Source organism: Nicotiana tabacum, chromosome 17 (genome assembly GCF_000715075.1).
Source record: "Nicotiana tabacum cultivar K326 chromosome 17, ASM71507v2, whole genome shotgun sequence".
In the NCBI taxonomy this organism is placed as follows: domain Eukaryota; kingdom Viridiplantae; phylum Streptophyta; class Magnoliopsida; order Solanales; family Solanaceae; genus Nicotiana; species Nicotiana tabacum.
This window is the reverse complement of record NC_134096.1, coordinates 90,732,964-90,754,086: the sequence shown is the minus strand read 5'-3', so window position 1 is coordinate 90,754,086 and position 21,123 is coordinate 90,732,964. Positions and strand designations below refer to the sequence as shown.

General features: G+C 37.5%; 1 protein-coding gene across 1 annotated transcript; it reads left to right on the top strand.

Annotated features, from left to right (window-relative positions):
• Positions 1-17,769: 17,769 nt before the first annotated feature.
• Positions 17,770-20,775, top strand: LOC107802646 (uncharacterized). The gene has a single exon (XM_016626179.2). The coding sequence runs from the start codon at positions 18,177-18,179 to the stop codon at positions 20,418-20,420; it is 2,244 nt and encodes a 747-aa protein (XP_016481665.1). The 5' UTR covers positions 17,770-18,176; the 3' UTR covers positions 20,421-20,775.
• The last annotated feature ends 348 nt before the right edge of the window (positions 20,776-21,123 follow it).

Genomic DNA, 21,123 nt, shown 5'->3' with positions numbered 1-21,123 from the left:
ATAACACCCATCCTGATGCCGTGGCTGCGGAAGCTGAAGCTGGCCTGAACGGGCCGGAAAACCGCTGTAGTGACTCTGGAGTGGTGGTGCACTAATAGGAGCTGAATGTGCACTAAATGTTGGCTGCCTAGAGTAAGGTATAATAGGACCGTGACTCACTGAAGCACCGGGAGATATCTGAAGTGCTGAATAAAATGGTCTGGGAGGATAACCCATACCAAAATTACCCCTGCCTCCAGATGAGGCACCACTGAAACCACCGAGCTGACGAGGCCTCTTATCAGACCTCTGCCCTCTTTCCTGTGCAAGAACCATCTCGATCCTACTCGCGACATTAGTAGCCGCCTGAAAGGAAATCTCACTTCCGGTTTCCTTGGCCATTTGAGGCTTGATAGGATGAGTGAGTCCCTCAATAAACATCCTCACTTTCTCTCCCTTAATAGGTAGTAAAACGAGAGCATGACGGGCTAAATCCACAAAATGGGACTCATACTGAGTAACAGTCATACTGCCCTGCTGTAGACGCTCAAATTTCTTGCGGTAATCCTCTCTCAGTGTGATAGGAAGGAACTTCTCCAAAAATAGTTGTGAGAATTGTTCCCAGGTAAGCGCATGAGATCCAACTGGTCTGGTCAATGTATAATCTCTCCACCACCTCTTGGCAGAACCCGTCATCTAAAATACAGCAAAATCAACCCCATTGGTGTCAACTATACCCATGTTCCGCAGCACCTCATGGCAGCGGTCAAGATAATCATGTGGGTCCTCAGAAGGTGTACCACTGAAGTGAACTGGAAAGATCTTAGTAAACTTATCCAGTCTCAATAAGGCCTCAAAAGACATGGCAGGACTATCACCGGTCTGTGCCGCAACAACTGGCTGAACTACCCCAATCGGTGGGGCTGCTGGAGCCTGATTCTAGGGAGCCATCTGGTCCGGAGCGGGAGTAGTGGGAGTTTATGCTCCTCCCCCAGCCTGTGAGACGGCTGGAGCCACTGGAAATGTACCATTCTGGGCCACGCCCTCCATAAGACTCACCAGATGGACTCGACCATCCTGAAGCACTGGAGTAGCTATAAATCCTTCTCGGGACATAAACTGGTCCAACTGGTACAATTTGAACTGGAACCTCCTCCTGAAGATCCGCCTGAGGTTCTACAATAGGTGCTGCTGCTTGAGCTCTAGACTGAGCTCTACCTCTGGCACTACCTCAGCCTCTAGCACGACCTCGGCCTCGACATCTACCCCTGGCCATAGTTGCCACCGGGGGTTCTGGTCCCTGTCCATGGGTAGATGTATTACGTGTTCTCACCATCTGCTAGAAAATATGAATAGAATGGTTCAATCATCGATGATAGAATAAAATCGCACGACAGAATAAGAAAGAAGTGATATTGTTCCTAAACTTCATAGCCTCTGAGAGATAAGTACAGACGTCTCCGTACCGATCCTTCAGACTCTACTAAGCTTGCTCGTGACTCGTGAGACCTATGTAACCTAGTGCTCTGATACCAACTGTCACGATCCAAAATCCCCACCTTCGGGACCGTGATGGCACCTAACATTCACTTGCTAGGCAAGCCAACGTTAGAATATAATTAGCCATTTTTAACAAAATTTTAAATTAATTAATAACAAGAAAACAAATGCGAAAATAAAGTTTGAAATAAAGTGAGTATTCCATAATAATCGTGATATCTAAATACCATCCCAGAACTGGAGTCACAAGTGCACAAACTTCTAGAATAATACAAATAAAGGTCTGAACAAAATAAAGTTGGCTGAAAGCAAACACACAACTAAAATAAGGTAGACGGGGACTTCAGAACTGCGGACGTTGTGCAGTTATACCTCAAGTCTCCTCTGAGTAACTGAAATCCGAGTAAGTCTATGGCACGCCACTGGGACCAACTCCAAAATCTGCACAAGAAGTACAGAGTGTAGTATCAGTACAACCGACCCCATGTACTGGTAAGTGCCAAGCCTAACCTCGACGAAGTAGTGACGAGGCTAAGGCAGGTCACTTATATTAACATGCACGCCATAATAGTAATAACCACAATAATATAAATAAATCAGGTAACTCATTTCAATAGTTGAAGCCAACTCAGCAGTCATAACCAATTATTATTTCAATCAATTTCCATTGCAGCGTGCAACCCGCTCCCACAATATATTCACATTCACTTCTGTTGCGGCGTGCAACTCGCTCCTCCAGTATATTCATTTTAATCAATTCTGTTGCGGCGTGAAACCCGATCCCCCAATATAGACTTTTAAATAAGTTTGTTACGGCGTGCAACCCGATCCCCCAATATAGACTTTTAAATAAGTCTGTTGCGTTTTGCAACCTGATCCCCCAATATAGTTTAACAACTATTAAGCATTGAGGCATACAATAATTATAATTCATTTATGAAACAAACAATGACTAGTAGTAATTAATTATGAAAAACAGGAAGAAAATAGGCAGTTTAATATTTAATATACTAAATGTCAAGTAGCAATTAAGACACATAAATCAAATAAGCATATAACAATTATTGCAGGAATTCAAGAATTAATATATAACACGGAATGTGAGAGAAACCATTATTACAATAATTAATTCGTGTATTAAAATAATTTATGATATTTAATAATTATGCAAATAATTAATTTGATAAAGTATAGCCACTCGTCACCTTGCCTATACATCGTTACTCATGAAATTCACATAGCAAACAATTCAAAGGTTCTATTCCCTCAAGTCAAGGTTAACCACGACACTTACCTCGTTTCGCAACCAAATTTCAAGTTTCTAATATACCCTTGACTCGCGAATTAGTGTTCGAAATTCTCAAATCTAGTCATAAACAATTCAATATATTCAATACAAATTGTAGGAATTAATTCCATATAAATTTACTAATTTTTCCAGAATAAAATCCGAAATTCATTTTAAAAATTGATAGTGGGGCCCACAACTCAAATCTCGGAAATACTTACGAAATCGGAACACCCATTCTGAGACAAGTCCAACCATATAAAAATTATTAAATTCTGATGTCAAATGGACCTTCAAATCTTAAATTTTTATTTTTGAAAATTTTTACAAAAATTCCAATTTCTCCCATCTAAATCCGAAATAAATGATGAATATAGACTTAGATTTATGAAATACAATCACTATATGATAAATAACACTTACCCAATTCGAAATCGCGAAAAACGTATTTAAAATCGCTCATAAACCGAGTTCTAATTGAGGGTTTGTGAAAAATGGAAAAAATCCCATTTTGGTTATGTTTTAAGTTACAGGCGTCGGGCCTTCTTCGCGTTCGCGAAGGCATGTCGCGTTCACAATGAGCAGCAGCCCAAGTGGCTTTCGCGTTCGCGAAGGTTTCCCCCCCGGACTTCGCGTTCTCGAGCCAATATTCGCGTTCGCATAGAAGGACGACTGACCGCTCCCCCGGGTCACTAAAGCTTCGTGTTCACGTTGAGCTGGTCGAGTTCGCGAAGTGTAAAGTCCCCATAGCTCCGCGATCGCGATCCAACCTTCGCGTTCGCGAAGAATAAAAATTCAGCCAGCCCAGTTGCATTCGCAAACGCGATGAAGGAAATACCATAATCCTAAAGTTGCAAAAAATCAGATTTTCTAAGTTCAAATTCATCCCATAGCCTATCCGAAACTCACCCGAGCCCTCGAGGCTCCAAACCAAATATGCACCCAACTCCTAAAATATCATACAAACTTGCTCCCGCGATCAAATCGCCAAAATAATGCCTAGAACTACGAATCGGACACCAAATCAAAGGAAATTTTCAAGAAAGCTTTAAAACTTATATTTTCACAACCGGACGTCTGAATCACGTCAAATCAACTTTGTTTCTCACCAAATTCGACAGACAAGTCATAAATATTATGGTGGACCTGTACCGGGCTCCGGAACCACAATATGGATCCGGTATCAACAAGTCCAAACATCGGTCAATTCTTAAAATCATCAAACTTTCAAACTTTTAATTTTTCATCAAAATTCTATAATTCGGGCTAGGGACTTCGAAATTCAATTCTGGGCATACGTCCAAGTCCCAAATCACGATACGGACCTACCAGAACTGTCAAAACACTGATCCGAGTCCTTTTGCTCAAAATGTTGACCAAAGTTAACTCAAGTGAGTTTTAAAGCTCTATTTCACATTTAATCCATTTTCACATAAAAACTTTCCGGAAAATTGTACGGACTGCACACGCAAATCAATGAGTGATAAATAGTGATTTTTGAGGTCTTAGAATACATAATTAATTATCAATTTTAAAGATGTCCTTTTGGGTCATCACACCCTCCCATCGGCCCTAGGTAAGACTGAGTTTATTTTGTTTATGACTTATTTTTTTCTCTAAATGGGTTGAAGCACAGGCTTTCGAGAAAGTGAGAGAAAAGGAGGTGATAGATTTCATTTGGGACCACATCATATGTCTGTTTGGGATGCCATCCGAAATTGTATGTGAAAATGGAAAGCAATTCATCGGAAGCAGAGTAACCAAATTTCTCAAAGATCACAAAATCAAAAGGATTCTATCAACACCATATCATCCCAGCGGGAACGGACAGGCCAAATCGACCAACAAAACCATCATCCAAAATCTTAAGAAAAGATTAACCAACGCTAAAGGAAAATGGAGAGAAATACTACCCGAAGTCCTATGGGCATATCGCACAACATCAAAATCGAGTACCGGAGCGACACCATTCTCGTTGGTTTATGGCGCTGAAGCTCTTATCCCGGCTGAGGTCGGAGAACCTAGCATCAGGTTTTGATATACAACAAATGAGTCTAATAATGAGACGATGAACACGAGCCTTGAATTATTGGACAAAAAACGAGAAGCGGCCCTCGTCCGATTAGCCACTCAAAAATAGCGGATCGAAAGGTATTATAATCGAAGAACCAATCTTTGATATTTTAAAATCGGAGACTTAATGTTAAGGAAAGTTACCCTCAATACCCGAAATCCAAATGAAGGAAAACTAGGTCCTAACTGGAAAGGACCGTATTAGATTCTCGAAATCGTCGGTAAAGGATCCTACAAGCTCGGCGTGATAAACGGCAAACAACTACCAAGCAATTGGAATGTGTCGCACCTAAAATGATACTACTGCTAAGGTACGACCCCCCCTCCCCCATGTTCATTTATATTTTGAAACTAACCCTTGCAGGAGTTCGACCAGGAACAGGGATGGATTAGTCAATCTGAAGCCTTCAGGCCCGAAAGCACGCGTTGCACTCTTTTTTCCTTAGATCGGTTTTATCCCAAATGGGTTTTTCGGCAAGATTTTTAATGAGGCAACCATTGATCGTGCTAACTTAGAACAATTCGACAGTATCCAAGGCCTCTTTACAATCAACCTCGAATACTGGGGGGCATTACCGTCGAATATATCAAGTTCGATCATCAAGTTCGATGCAAAGAAGTTACTTCACGACAACAGGGTTTTGATAGGAAAAATTGTAAGAGTCAAATGGTCAAAACGAACTATACTCGTGTAGTTAGCTTGATCCCTAATACAAAAGAATAAGCATATGTATAATGGCAAAGAGAAAATTCTCCTTTACCGATATCTTGTGTCTTAGAATCCATCCCCCATTTCGTGATCTATTATGCAAACAGGCTCAAGGACCGACCATTACCCCATAAATCGGGGACTGCCAAACCGAAAAATCAATGAGATCAAGCCCCACATAAAGCCCACGGGCTACATCACATCGAGTTTGAGCAACACTCACTCGACTATAAAAGCCTAAGGGCTACCCCAACTCGAGTTCGAACAACTATTCTCACTCGGGGACTATCTACGAAGCCCAAGGGCTATCTTATTTCGAGTTCGAATAAACACTCACTCAAATACTAAGCCTACATGCAACATTACTTCGAGTTCGAATAAGTAATCGCTCGACTATTAAGCCTAAGGGCTACTCTTACTTCGAGCTCAACCTAACACTCACTTTGTTATAAAGACTATAAGGTCCGACTTCGATCAAACTGCCTAAGGCCTCGAATTTATGAAAACTTTCATAAGGCATGAATAAAATAATTTTTCATAAGGCAGAGAATAAAACAGAGACAAGTCGGGAAAGGAAAAGATCTTTATATATACAGAAGAGTATTTACAACGCCAGATCAGGACCCTACATAAAAAGATCAAAAATAAAAAAAACCTAAGGTTCCTGATTATCTCCGGGAGCAGTCTCTTCTCTATCAAGCTCCTCCCCGCTCTCAGACCCGTTCTTGTTCTCATCATCGTCATCATCATCGGAAGCTAGGGCTCTACCATCGGCTTCAAGCTCTTTAGCCTTTTTTATCTCTTCAATAAGATCGAAAACTCGGGCATGGATTTCCTCGAGAGTTTCCGTACAAGATTGACATTTGGAAAGTTTAGCAACATAATATGCTCGAGTTTGAGTGGTCTCAGCTGTCTCTCTTGCTTGTACTTAAGCAACTTCGGCATCGGCCCGATAGACGGCCACAAATGCATCCACCTCGACCTTTGCTTTTTCAGCTTCAGATTTGGTCTTGGCAAGTTTGGAAGCCAACCGAGCCTCGAGCTCCTCTATTTTTCTTGCTTGAACCGAGCTCATCTTCTTCATGCACTGAAGTTGACTTTCGGCCGATGATAATTGGGCTCAAGCAGCCGTTTTCTCTGCAGCAAGGCGGTTCATACCTTCTTTCCACCGAAAGGTCTCTGCCTTTATTATATCGACCTCCTCACGGAGCTGCATGATCATCTCGAGCTTATGCTGCAGCCGCGAGATCAAAATATTAGCCTCCGACACCGAATCGAACCCATATTTTTTAAGATTTTCATTACCTGCTCGGTCAGATCGGTATGATCTTGGTGAGCCTTGGTCAACTTGGCTCGAAGGTCCTTGGTATCTTCTTCTCTTTTCTCACAAAGAAGTCGGAGGGCATTTCTCTCCCCCGTGAGTGTTCGGAGGTCGGCCTCATACCGACTCAGCTCGGGACCGAGAACATGCTTCCCGATGAAGCGCAGAGGCCTACACAGACAGAAAAGAAGTTAGAAGAGGGAAACAAACATAGATAATACCAACCAAATTGAGAGTTAAGGCTTACCCGATTCAGAGCTCGCTGTACTTCGTTAAAAAGGCCGATGCCTCACCCAAGTCCTTCCTCGAGACTTCCAAATCGCTCAGGCCGGTAGCATCTTCGACCCCAGTAAAATTATCACGAAAGAGATCTTCCCTTCCGTGGCCTCCTTCGACAGAATGGGTCTTCAAGGCCCGAGCCTCTCGAATCATTTCCTCAGAAAATGAGGGGAGCAGCGGGGAGCCTCCAATTTCTATTGCCCTAAGTGAATCACTTGGGGCGTTCTCTCCATCTCGAGGGGCCTCGAGACCAGCCTCTGCAGTCGTACCCATTATTGGCTCATTATGGTGAGAGGAAGCCTCGATCCTCGATGACTCGGGGACTTCGACCGATTCTCTTCCCGAGACACCCTCATCACAAAATAGAATCTTTGCGGCCTTCATCGATTCAGTAGCCTTTAGAGACTCAACGTCTTTCTTGACTCGGGCCACCAGTATGGACCCATCGTTTTCTTCTTCCTCTTCGTCCCTCAGATGCCGAACTGACTTTTCGGTCAGAGGGATGTTGTTCTTCCTCGGCTTAGAGCCGTCTTTGTCTTAAGTGTTGGATCCTCGGAGGTAGAGGCCCTTTTTCTTCTGTTATCCTTTGACGGTTTTAGAACCAGGGCCGAAGTCTCTTCCTCGCCAGACGAGGGCCTTATGACCGCATCTTTGCCCAGGCCTACACACAAGAGAGTTAGTTAAGTGTAAGAAAGTCATTTCGTTCGAATCTTTGAAGGCATGGGGAAGAGGCTCACCATGATTTTTAGCCTCCCATCGGCTCTTTGACAAATCGCGCCACAAGCGCTCGACATATGTGGAGGTTGAAGCCAGGTCTCGTACCCAGCTCTTAAGGTTAGGAATAGCACCGGGCATCCAAGCAACTGCTACATCACAGAAAAGGATATCGGTAAGAAACAAATGAGCAAAACAATGGGAGCTAACAGTAGAATCATACTTACGAACCTTTACTCGAACGAACCTGGCCATCCACTCCCTCGAAAAATGGCATCTTCTCGGCCGGGATTATGTCTGAAGTCTTTACTCGAACGAACTTGCCCATCCAGTCCCGGTCTTTGTCCTCTTCTATGCTCGAGAACATCACTTTGGTAGCCCGACGCTGGAGTTTAATTAACCTACCTCGATAGAGGCGAGGGTTGTACAACCTAATGAGGTGGTCGAGGGTGAAAGACATCCCCTCGACTTTGTTCACGAAGAAGCAGATCAAAATAACGATCCTCCAAAAAGAATAATGGATTTGGCCTAGGGTTACTCGGTATTGGCGGTAAAAATCGATGATAATAGGGTCGAGAGGGCCTAATGTGAAAGGGTAAGTATACACACTTAAAAACCCTTTCACATGGGTAGTAATACCTTCTTCAGGAGACGGGATTATCACCTCTTTGTTCTCCCAGTCACAATCTTTCTTTAACCGTTCAAGGTGTCCCTCAGTTATCGAGCACATATACCTCGATACTGGTTCATTTCGACCGGGAACCAACGAGGCTTTATCGATCTTAAAATCGGAAGTAAGAACACCCCCCCCCCCCCCCCCGGGAACGCACTCCTCCGGTCGTGGCTCCATCGGTGTTTTATCGCCGGTGGGCCGCGAAGAAGAAGCTTTTTCTTTTTGAGGAACAGTTTTTTATGTTTTCGCCATTGGGATTTTAAGATTGAAGATAGAAGAAGATGACGAAGGTTTGGTGTTTTAAAGAGAGATTTTGCAGTAAAAATCGCAGATTTACAGATGAAGAACTCAGAAGATACAAGAAAGAGCTTAGAAGATTTGGAAATTGAAGATGTAAACATAAAAAATGATAAAAGGATGAGTTATTTATAGGGTTGGCAATGACAGTTCAATGTCAGCAATGGCCGACCATCGTCTGGCATGCATTTAATGCCTTGGTTATTGAACCGAGGGGACATCTACCACGTACGTCATGGTCGAGTTCGATGCAAACGTCAATGTATATCGAGTCATCCCGCTTGAAAATCATGTCGTTTCTCGCCACATTCTTATCGAAAAACGAGAGGACTATCTGTATATGTTCAAAATCAGCTTCGACCTTCGTATGATTAGTCAAGATTGAAACATAATTGATCGAAATTCATCTTTGTAATATCGGGTATAAGATCCGAAACCAGGTTACCAAGCTCAAGTTTCGGGGACCGATTAAGTACCGAGCTCGAAGTCAATAAAGAGCTCGATTTCAAATCGAACTATGATGTGAGGCGGTATTGTCGAGCTTAGAAGCCAGAGACCGACCAATACCGAGCTAAAGTCAATACCAGGTCCCGAGCTAATATCAAGTTCTAAACCTGGAAATCGACCAATACCAAATCCGATCAAGATCGATCCAAGAGACAAAAACCGTTACAGTCGCACTAAGGGAGAGAATCTCGACGGAAATTAGGGAAAAGCTAATCTATCATTGGATCCCCGCTATGTATTTTTAATTATATCTAAAGTAAGATCCCTCCACTATAAGAGGGATAATTATTATTTCTGTAAGAAAAAGAACATTCAGGCATACATACACTCTTATATTCAGATATTACTATTGACAGAGGAATACAAATAGATTATCCTCTTGTGAGCTTTATACATTGATTCATCTTGCTAGTTCATAAAATCGCTTTCCAATTCGATATTGGTTTGTATTTTATTCTTTACAAGTCAATATTCAATATATTTCTACTTAATTTCGATTTATGCCAAGTTGTGCCACGTATCCTTAGAACTACGTATAAATTCAACTCTATCCTTTTTTCGGGTAAACATAGGAGAAACTAACCACTTGCACTAAATTGCTTCACTTGCTGCATCCACAACTCAATTAGGCAAAATTATAACATCTATCTTACATGTGCAACAAAAATCACAAATTGGGGTTTAAGATAATATTATTTTAAATGAACCCAAATCAAAAAATATAAAATTACGAGTAATCAACGTGCATATATAAAAAAATAAAGTGGGGATAATTTAGTTTTTATCGTACAATAGAAAGTAATGTTACATCGTTAGATGAATTCAGATACGAAAATATAAATTCTTGAGTACTAAACTTACATATAGAAAAGAATGGAGATAAACTTTTGCCCTGAAATAAGAGGTAAAGCTAAGATATGAAAGGTTATCAAGATGAGTCAATTCAGAAGGTGTTTTCCTAAGTTTTTAAACGTAAGAATAAATGAGTGTCCTTGCAATTTAGTGTGAGTTAAAGAGCATAATAAAAGTATGGTGCCATAACTCAAAACAAACTTTATCGCAATATATGCTAAATAAACTTTGTATATATTGAATGAATAATTAATTATTTGGTGATAATTTGTATTCGGTAGATGAATTTGGCTTGTATTAAACTAGCCAAATGAATCTAGCCATTATTGAGTTACTCAATACAACTCTTTACATTTTCCAACTTTTAAAAAACTTTATTAGAATGTTTAATTCCATTTTTGCACAATTTTTTTTTACTTTAGTAGAAGGTGCACGTGGCTCCCATTGATGACAAGATGCGGGAAGCGAGACTTAGATGGTTCGGACATGTTCAAAGGAGAAGCCCAGATGCTCCGGTACGGAGGTGTGAACGGCTAGTTGTGGAGGGCACAAGTAGAGGTAGAGGGCGGCCTAAGAAGTATTGGGGAGAGGTGATCAGACAGGATATGGCGAGGCTCCAGATTTTCGAGGACATGACACTTGATATGAAGATGTGGAGGTCGAGTATTAGAGTTGTAGGTTAGGATATAGTTGAGTCTTGACTTACTTCGTACCATTGTGGGACTGGCTACGTAGGATTTTTGTCTAGGGTAGCTAGTGACAATGTTATATTTTACTACTTTGCTTTTCAGTGCATGTCCTATTTACTAGCTATCGTTTTTGCTTTGCATCTTTCCTCTACATTTCATGGTGTTCCTATTTTTTCTATGATTGTTGTGGTGATACTAATATTGTCTCCTCTTGTCGTTTTGTCTTTTTATTTTCTTGAGCCGATGGTCTTTCGGAAACAGCCTCTCTACTCCTTTGGGGTAGGGGTAAGGTCTGCGTACACACTACCCTCCCCAAACCCCATTAGTATGATTCTACTAGGTTGTTGTTGTTGTAGTATTTGCTTGAAGGGTAAACAAAGTCATTTAACTTTTATAGGACAATTTGGTAATTAAACTTTCACTTTGAGTCTTCCTACTTATAATAATATTTATTTAGAAGCAAAAATAAATGGAAAATATAAGTTAATTAACATCTAAAACTTTATGGTTTACAATAAATTAACATGTTATTATAAGTCATCATTTAATAGGATTTTCAATTAACCACATTCATGTTAGTGGGGAATTATTTAACACTTAATAGGACATTACTTTTTAATGATGAAGATCAAGAGTTGCCAACTTTGTCTTTGTTTCAATTAAATATTATCTTTTTAATTAATTTTCGTAAAATGTACCTAACTTTGAACTTCACACTTATAATATAATATGATAGTATAGTATGATATTATAATGATTTCAAAAATAATATTAACTTTTCATATTTAACAACAAGGTTTAAATTTCAATATTACTTTTAATGATACTTTCCTATAGGAATAACATGTCATGTTTAAGACCACAAAATTAAAATAGTATTTTTGATATGTTATTTGCAATTTTAGCCTACAAACAACTCCACAAGAGATTCAAAAATATCATTTCATGTTTAAACTTCATATCGATAGAAGTATCAGTTAACCCTTTTAAATTGTAAATAATTATATATATAAAACTCTTCTTGCATTAATATGATTTTTTTTGGGCTGAAAATATACAATAAGGTTATTAAATGGTAGGGGCGCCTGATATATATGCTGATTTTATGGAGGGTTCAGGCACATGGGTGGGTGGCAGCTTGTGCTTGATTAGCGGGCCTATTTTGGTCTGACAAATACAGCCGGTGGGTCATTTTCATTAAACTACTTTTAAATAGTGTGTGACTTTTCATGATCAATGCTTTTAACTAACGTTTAAAGACCCTAATTATTTTTGAGACTTTAATTTGGGAAGGTGTAAAATCTAGAGATACACACAATGCCACGCTAGGGAATGTTGACCCTTTTCTCAAGGGCATTACCATCGACCTTATCCAATTTGGACAGAATATAATTGTTTTCTCCCGTTTCTACGTTAAGGCTTGATTAAATTCGAATTTATGTGGAGGATATTTTATAATTGAAGGTAAATCGTTACTTAATAAACGAGATTTTAAGACTTCAATTAAAAATGAAAGACTACTTAACTTCTAACTCTGGTTAGTTGAGAGAATATATCAATGGGAAAACTCGGTTAAACGTTCTTAACTTGCCTTTCCTTTCTCCTTCCTTATCGTGTACATTTTGGTCACTTTTGATATTCTATTGAAATAACAGAATTTTCGTGTTTCTTAGAAACTTGAAGGAATATAATCTAATTCTACTTATAGTTGGATACAGGTAAGAAGTTGGAGTTAGCTCCAGCTTTTAGATTGCTAAAGATTAGAATATATGTAGAAAAGATATCTTAAATGTCAAAAGAATTCATATATGTTTGTCTTAACTCGTTTACATTGTCATCTTAATCAATTCTTTAATTTCTTTTTTGAAGTTGAATATGGTAGAAGTAGGAGTTTGGGGGGTTATGATTGGGAGCTTCCTAATTAAGTAATAAGCTAAATTGCATGCCTTTAATTTGGTCTTATATTTGGAATTCGGTGGTTAGCTAATCCAAAGGTATCTTCCCATGTGCGGGAAGAAAGCTATAGCGACAAAACGCACACAACGCTTTGATTCTTTTGTCTAATTAGTCCTCCCTCAACTACCACCAGACTTTTAGTTTGTACACTGAAAAGTTCAAAAGAAAAAACCCCCTGAGTTTTACATGAGTTTGAGGCAAATCTAGAGCGAGTACAGCGAGTTGATTGTTTTTTCTCCCTCTGAAAATAGCTGCATCAGATTACTTCATAATATGTGTCAAATGTTCAAAGGGCAGTACTGCGTCATTGACAAGTACATTCCGAGAATCGCAAATATTTCTTAGATATTTTTTATATATTTTTTTAAAAAGTCTTAAAAGTATATATAAAAATTTTATATTTATATGTTAGGTTGATTCGGATTTTTTTTACTCAATACCAATCAAACCAAACATAATCGAAATTTTTAATTGATTTGGTATGTTTTCAAGTTCGGTTTATACACCCTACTTTTGCGCCTAATAATATTCTCTACCATATTTATACTTATTAGTGCAAATCAGCTCAGTTTTCTAACCTATATGCTACAAATTGAAATTAAAATCGCCCATCTTTCTTTCAAAATGAGGATGTCCAAGACATTATCTTCTTATTTTTTTAAGTGCACTAAAAAAACCCTATAATTTACTTCAATTTTGATAGGAATTACCCATACTCATATTAGAAACTTAGTGATACAATGCCCCCCTAGTGCATGACAATTGCTTCAAAAGCAACATTCAAGATAACTTTATGTTTTATTAAAAGATGGAATGGTGAAAGAAAATAGGAAATGTAAGAGTATTATGAGCAGTACGTACATAAATAAATAAATAAATCAAAACAAAACCTCTAGTAAATCTGTAGAAGTGGACAACCTCCACATGTTTGTTTGGCATATATAATTATATATGCATGAAATGAAATGAAAAGAATACCATAACAAGAAACATTTGAATCGGTTTTTGAGGAAATTCAGAGGACCCATAATCCCATGTCTGAAAAAGGAGGATTGTTTGTCGGGCCATTATTTGTTCAAATTTTTTGGTTTGGATTTTACAACACAGAGGATGTTGGATCAATAATGTGTCCTTCAATTTGTTTGTATCTTATATTTAACGTCAATGAAAAAATGATTTAAGGATTTCTTCAACAAGTGGCATCAACGAAATCTTATTGTCTCGTATTTGCATGTTACATGAATGGCAATTTTTTGTTCTTTTGTGGTAATTATTCATTCCCATCAATTATTGAGAAATGAAACTCGATGATCTAATTAGACAACTTTTAAGTACGATTTGAGATGACATAACCACACAATTAATCTACCAGGTTTCTCTCCAAATATAATTTAGATATTACCCATGTTCGTGTTCTCATGGTCTTAATCTATGATATTGATTAAAATAACAAAATTGGAAAGAGAAATTGAAGAACGATTAGTATTTTAAAAACGTTAGCTTAATAATTAACTGCTTATTGTTTCGTTTATGATATTAGATGTGTACAAATGAAACCGACAAACTGCACCAAATCCGATAATCCGAGTCAAAACCGAGAAAAAACCGATTATGGTTTGGTTTGGTGTTGAAAAAAAAAACCCGACCATATTTGGTTTGGTTTGGTTTTAATTTAAAAAAGTCAAACCGAAACCAACCCAACTCGACATTATATGTATAAAAGTTTTAAATATATTTAATACATAAAAATATTTTATGGTAGTGTAGTTTATAAATATTTCTTAAACTTTTTCATAATTTTATCTTTTAACGTATTATTTCAAGTTTGAACTTATAATTTTTGGATGCTCCAAAGTTTTATACTCCATAAATGTTAGTAACTCAAATAAATCCTAGACCAAAATCAATTCAATACTAATTAACGCTAATAAAAGATATTTAATTCAATTGTACTATGAATGAAAATAGTGTTCTATATATATTTTTTAGTTTTTTCATGATTTAGATAAAATGTGTAACTTATTTTTTTTAGTGGTTAGTCACATAAATAATAATAGTACTTATTAGTCATAATTTTAAATTATATTTGTTTTCATTATGGCTTATTAAGTAATATTTATTTTATGCGATTTTATTATTTTTATTCTTAAATATTTTAATACAATGTCACGACTCATCTCATATTTATGTTATTTTATTGAAAAACACTTTATATAGTTCTGTCTTATTAGGATTAAAGAAATATTTGAAGAACAAATCTTACGTTTTGTGCTATAAAGACTTTATGGAGAAAAAAAAAAACTGAAAAACCCAAAAATCGAGAAAATCAAGATTAAAAAATCTGATTTTTATTGGTTTGGTTTGAATTTAGATTTAATAACCCGATACAGTTAATTTGGTTTGATAATTAGAAATTCGAATCAAACCCGACCCATTTACGCCCCAACTCCTAGATGATGTGGTTCTCTTTGAAGATTCTATGAACGTTCTCCTATCCTGCTTTGGTGTTTAGGTCAAGGTTTTAATGTTAAAACATGTGGGTTGTTAACCTATTTAGCGTAAATTAATATAATTATAGCCATCTTAATTATCAGTACTTCAAACGTATCCACTTTAACATGTTGATATCTTCAGTCATAATGCCTCGTTTTGCAACACGTGCACAAGGTTCACCCTATAAGTTTAATTTGTGACAACCAAAATTACATTTACGTTTCAAATATTTGGATATGATTTAGTTGGTTATACGGTTCTATATTGGACATTGTAATTAATTATCTTATCACGTTATGACTTTATCAGTCAAACATGTAAAATTTAATTTCTACTGGATTTAAGTTATATCTATTAAAAGTATAAAGATTTTGCATTATTACTGCTATAGTTTAACATGTATACCAGGTTATTTGCCATATTTACTAAGTTACTACGTAACCTAACACTATTGAATTAGTAAGACTTATCACTAATTTTCCTCCATGATCAATTCTCCCACAACCCATTCCAACATGCACCATCAATCAGCGGCGGATCTAAAGGTATGAGTATGAGTTAACGAGAACCCAATAGGTTTTGGCTAGATCCAGTATTTGTATTAAAAAAATCATTCAATGTATAAGAATATTTAGTTGGAAACCCGTCCTTTAGTCCGATTATTAAAATATATTAGTTTAAAGTTGATATATGAACTCATAAACTTAAAATCCTCGATCCGCCTTTGCCATCAATACTCAATTTACATTTTATTTAAATTACCACAAATCTACATCGAATATAAAAAAGATTTAAAATTTAGGTCATTCCTCTTTACTAACAAGCCTAGTCAACATTGGTAAGGGTCAAGTGTTAAAATGTCAAATTCAACGTAACGAACTCAACCAACGTTAGGATATGTGAAGTGGGGCAGATGAACAAGACCAAATTAAAAGGCCTAGGCTATAATAAGGGCATTAAACACCAAGATTTTTAGATGAGATCAGATTTACATATGATTCCTTATTTCCCACGCCTCCCATAAGATTTCGATATTTGCAGATTCGTTCGTTGGCAAATGGCAAATGGCAAATCCAACCAAACTATTTAATTTCCAGTGAGTGGCTTTTACATTTAAAATAATGTTTTGAAACTATAAATTAGACGCGCCTTTCTTGCTCTGTAGTAGATATTCAAAATTCTTTGGAACTCAAAACATGTGGAGATCCAAGAATAAAATCTCTTCAAGATTTTGACTACATCTTATTAAGTGTTGTCAAAATTGATTATAGAAGAGATTAAAATACATGAAAACGTACAATCTTTGTAATGAGATTGGATACACATACACCTGGACAATTTATGTGTTAAGTTACATTTATATTACTGTATAATGGTATGTTGGCTTCTATTTATTTAGAAAGTTCAGGTCTATAGCTATAATGAGTCTCAATTTATCGATTTATTTATAGACTAAATGTACCTAAATTTATCGCACATAAATAGGACGCATGCCTTATATCTTATAGCATGCCAAACATGTATGTCACTCCAATGATAGGGGAATTCTTCATTGTTGACAAAAATAAATGGAACTTGATTCCGAAACTTTTATAATTCTTATGATTTTTATTTTTAAAGCAATCACATCCACTTGACTCAAAGAATAGTGAGGTTAAACAATCAATAGTATGTAAAAGAAAGTAATGAAACAAATCATTATGCTCCCTTCACTATAAATTAAATTTCACCTTCTTTTTGAGTCATTGCAAAAAAATATGTCTCATTTTCTTGGGACAATTTTTTTTAATCGTATATTGTTCCATCAAAATTTAATTAAGACCTCATTCTAAAAGTGACAAGTTTTCAATTACATTTCAAACAGCGACTAAATTTTAGAAATTGCAAAAATTGATCATCCCACCATTTCTACAACATCAAAATTTAAATTAGTGGATCGAGGCAGCCATAAGGGTGATTTGCACAAATACGATACTTTTGTGTCACTTTTGATTTTTTGACCTCACTTGTCCCATGTGCAATACTTTAAAGTTCAACTTTTAACTTTGACCTTAAAGGTTTGCCCATGGAGTAAGCGCGGATCAAAAAGTTAAGATCATCCATTTTCAAGATCATTGAGTTAAATTTCTTGCAGCCATAAATGGTTGGTAGCCCATTACATCTCATCATTCAATGAACCAGACTTGCGAGTATAGATCAATTTGAGCCCAAAAGTCTCTTAAGTAAAATCCAACGAGATATAAGCCCAACTAATTACTTAGCCCAATGGGCCTGCGAAATAAGTTCAAGCTCCTTGCGACATTCTTGTTTCCTTTGTGAAGAATTAACCCAAATAGCCGTCTATCCAATTGCTTAAACTAAAAATAGCCGTTGAGTGTATAATATATGCATAATTTATGTATTATATGTATATAATTATGTATATGACTAAAAAAAGTAAACAATAAATATGGTCGGCTATTTGCGTAAAGATAACCCTTTATTTGTCAGCATAACTTTCCCAGGCTCAGAAATAATCACTAACTTTCAGTTCACAGCAAAATGAATGGCCACGAGAAAGCAGTAATAATATGAATGGTTGAAATCCAAGTTCCATAATCAGTAAGCCCCACTTCAGAATTCCTCCCAACTGCAGCATCTGCAAAGTTATTTCCTTTCAACTCTCTACTCTTCAAGGTATGCTCTTCTGAATTCTTGAGACTGATTAATGAGCTACTGCTTCAGTATCCTTTGCTTTCCTCTGTTTTATCTTTGAAAAAGCAAGAATCTTAGAGGGGTTTACTTAATCATCAATGTTTGATTAAATCTGAATTTTGGGGTTTTGTTGGTAAATTTCTCTGAACAAAATGCCTTATCTAAATGTCTGGTCTTCAAGGAGTAATTCTAGTATGTTACCTCATATGGAATTAGAGTTGGCTTCATCTTCTAGTTCAGTTTTTACAAGACTTAGAGCTGAAAGTTGGGTTCTTGCATACTCTTTGTCACATAATTCAAGCTGTGATCATGTATCAAGAAGTGTTATTTATCCAAAGAATAAGACTAAGTTCAGAAAACAAGAAGGATTCTTTCCTTTTCGCCGCGGAAAGAAGGATTCTTTTGGCCCATCTTTTGCATTGACACAGGCCTCTGAAGAGCATGCTATTGATTGTGATGTAATAAAACAAAGTTCACAATCTTTCTCTAGAGGGGAAGGTGGGGTTGAGGGTTTCAGTTGTGTTGTATTGGAGGAAAAGAGGGTCTTGACTCATAATTATGATGATGATGATGATTGTGGTGTTAAAAGTGAGGAGGAAGATGTAGGAAGAGTAAAAGGCGAGAAGGTGGACGTTCGAGCTCTAGCAAAGAGCTTGCACTTTGTCAAAACTGCTGATGAGGTAGATGAAGTTCTCAAAGATAAGGTAGAGTTGCCCCTTCAAGTTTACTCATCTATGATTAGAGGTTTTGGCAAAGATAAGAAGTTAAACTCTGCAATGGCGCTCGTCGAGTGGTTAAGTAGGAGGAGCAATGATAATATTGGTTCCCTTAGCTTAAATGTATTCATTTATAACAGTCTTTTAGGTGCCATAAAGGAGGCGGGGAAGTATGATGTTGTTGATAAAGTGATGGATGATATGGTATCGGAAGGAGTAAATCCTAATGTTGTGACGTACAATACTTTAATGAGAATTTATATAGAACAAGGTCGGGAACTTGAAGCTCTCAATCTTTTCAAAGAGATGTCAAAGAAGGGACTCTTTCCTAGTCCTGCAACTTATTCCACTGCCTTGTTTGCTTATCGGAGACTTGAAGATGGACTTGGCGCTATAGCTTTTTTTGTCGAGACAAGAGAGAAATATCAAAATGGTAAACTAGGAAATATTGAAGAAGAAAACTGGGAGTCTGAATTTTCCAAGCTTGAGAATTTCACAATTAGAATTTGCTACCAGGTGATGCGGCAGTGGCTGGTAAAGGGCGAAAACTCAAGCACCAATGTTCTGAAACTACTAGCGGATATGGATAAGGCTAGGCTCCAACCTAGTTGTGCAGAATATAAACGCCTCGTGTGGGCGTGTACCCGTGAAGAACATTATGTTGTAGCAAAAGAACTGTATAATAGGATAAGAGAGAGGGACACAGAGATTAGCTTATCCGTCTGCAACCACATCATTTGGTTGATGGGTAAGGCGAAGAAATGGTGGGCAGCTCTCGAGATTTATGAGGATTTATTGGACAAGGGGCCAAAACCAAACAACATGTCATATGAACTCATAGTTTCTCATTTTAACATACTATTGAGCGCGGCCAGAAAAAGAGGTATTTGGAGATGGGGTGTCAGGTTGCTGAATAAGATGGAAGAGAAGGGGCTTAAACCAAGCAGTAGGGAATGGAACGCAGTGCTTGTCGCCTGTTCCAAGGCTTCAGAAACATCCGCTGCAGTACAGATTTTTAGGAGAATGGTCGAAAAAGGTGAAAAACCGACAGTTATCTCCTATGGAGCATTGCTGAGTGCTCTAGAGAAAGGCAAGCTCTACGATGAGGCCCTTAAGGTTTGGAAACATATGATCAAAATGGGTGTTGAGCCAAATTTGTATGCCTATACTATTATGGCATCAATTTACACTGCCCAAGGGAAATTTAACATAGTTGATTCAATCATCAAGGAGATGGTTTCCACTGGAGTTGAGCCTACAGTTGTCACGTTCAATGCTATCATCAGCGGATGTGCTCGAAATGGTATGGGAAGTGTTGCGTACGAGTGGTTCCATCGTATGAAAACTCAAAACATAACCCCCAACGAAGTTAGCTATGAGATGCTAATTGAGGCACTCGCAAATGATGGCAAGCCGAGGCTGGCATATGAGTTGTATATTAAGGCTCTAAATGAAGGCCTATCTCTTTCTACAAAGGCTTATGATGCAGTCATATCGTCTACACAAGCAAATGGTGCGAGTATTGATCTAAGCATTCTCGGCCCGCGTCCACTAGAAAAAAAAAAAAGAGTGCAAATCAGGAAAAACTTGTCAGAGTTCTGTAATATAGCTGATGTTCCTAAAAGAAGCAGACACTTTGACAGGGAAGAAATTTTTACTGCTCAGACAAAAGGAAAATGATAAGCCCAACTTTATATTGCTAGTGTGTGTAGTATCTGCTCTTGAAAACCCAACTCAAAGGTATACAACTCATTCTTTATATGTTGTGCTGCTTTCAACAAAGAGTATATGCCTCCTCTTGTGCAAAGCTACATAGTAAAGATAACTCTGATTGAATTTAGATGCAAAGTCAGGCCCTTTGTCAGTTTACATTTTCACTCCATTATAATACAATGCCTCCCTCTATTTTGAGTTCTCATCGAAGGGCCCAACGGATACCTAAAGAAAGAGCTGGAAAGTGTGATTCTTGATCCACTAATATTGTTCCATTGTACTGGAAAAAAAAAAGTAATGAAAGTTGAAAACTTTACAGTGTTTTTGAGTTGTTTCCATCCAGATACAATATAGAATTGCAGCTGGAATTAAAGGAATTATGCCACAACTAGCAGGTATACTATGAGGAAGCATAATTTATTCTTCTAGTACAAGTTCCAAAAGGTTGAAAATGCTTAGCAGAATAGATTCTTTGCGGTAGCTTCAGTTAACAAATGTTTGCGTAGGTATAGAAGATGAAAGTGAATGATACGATTGAATAGATGGTATTATTCAAATATCGAATATACTCCAAGAATAGAATAAAAAGAGATCCTCTACACTGGACATGAAAATGCTAATCAAATGGATATTTATCTTTTACTCCTATAAACTGACTGTACAAGTTAGT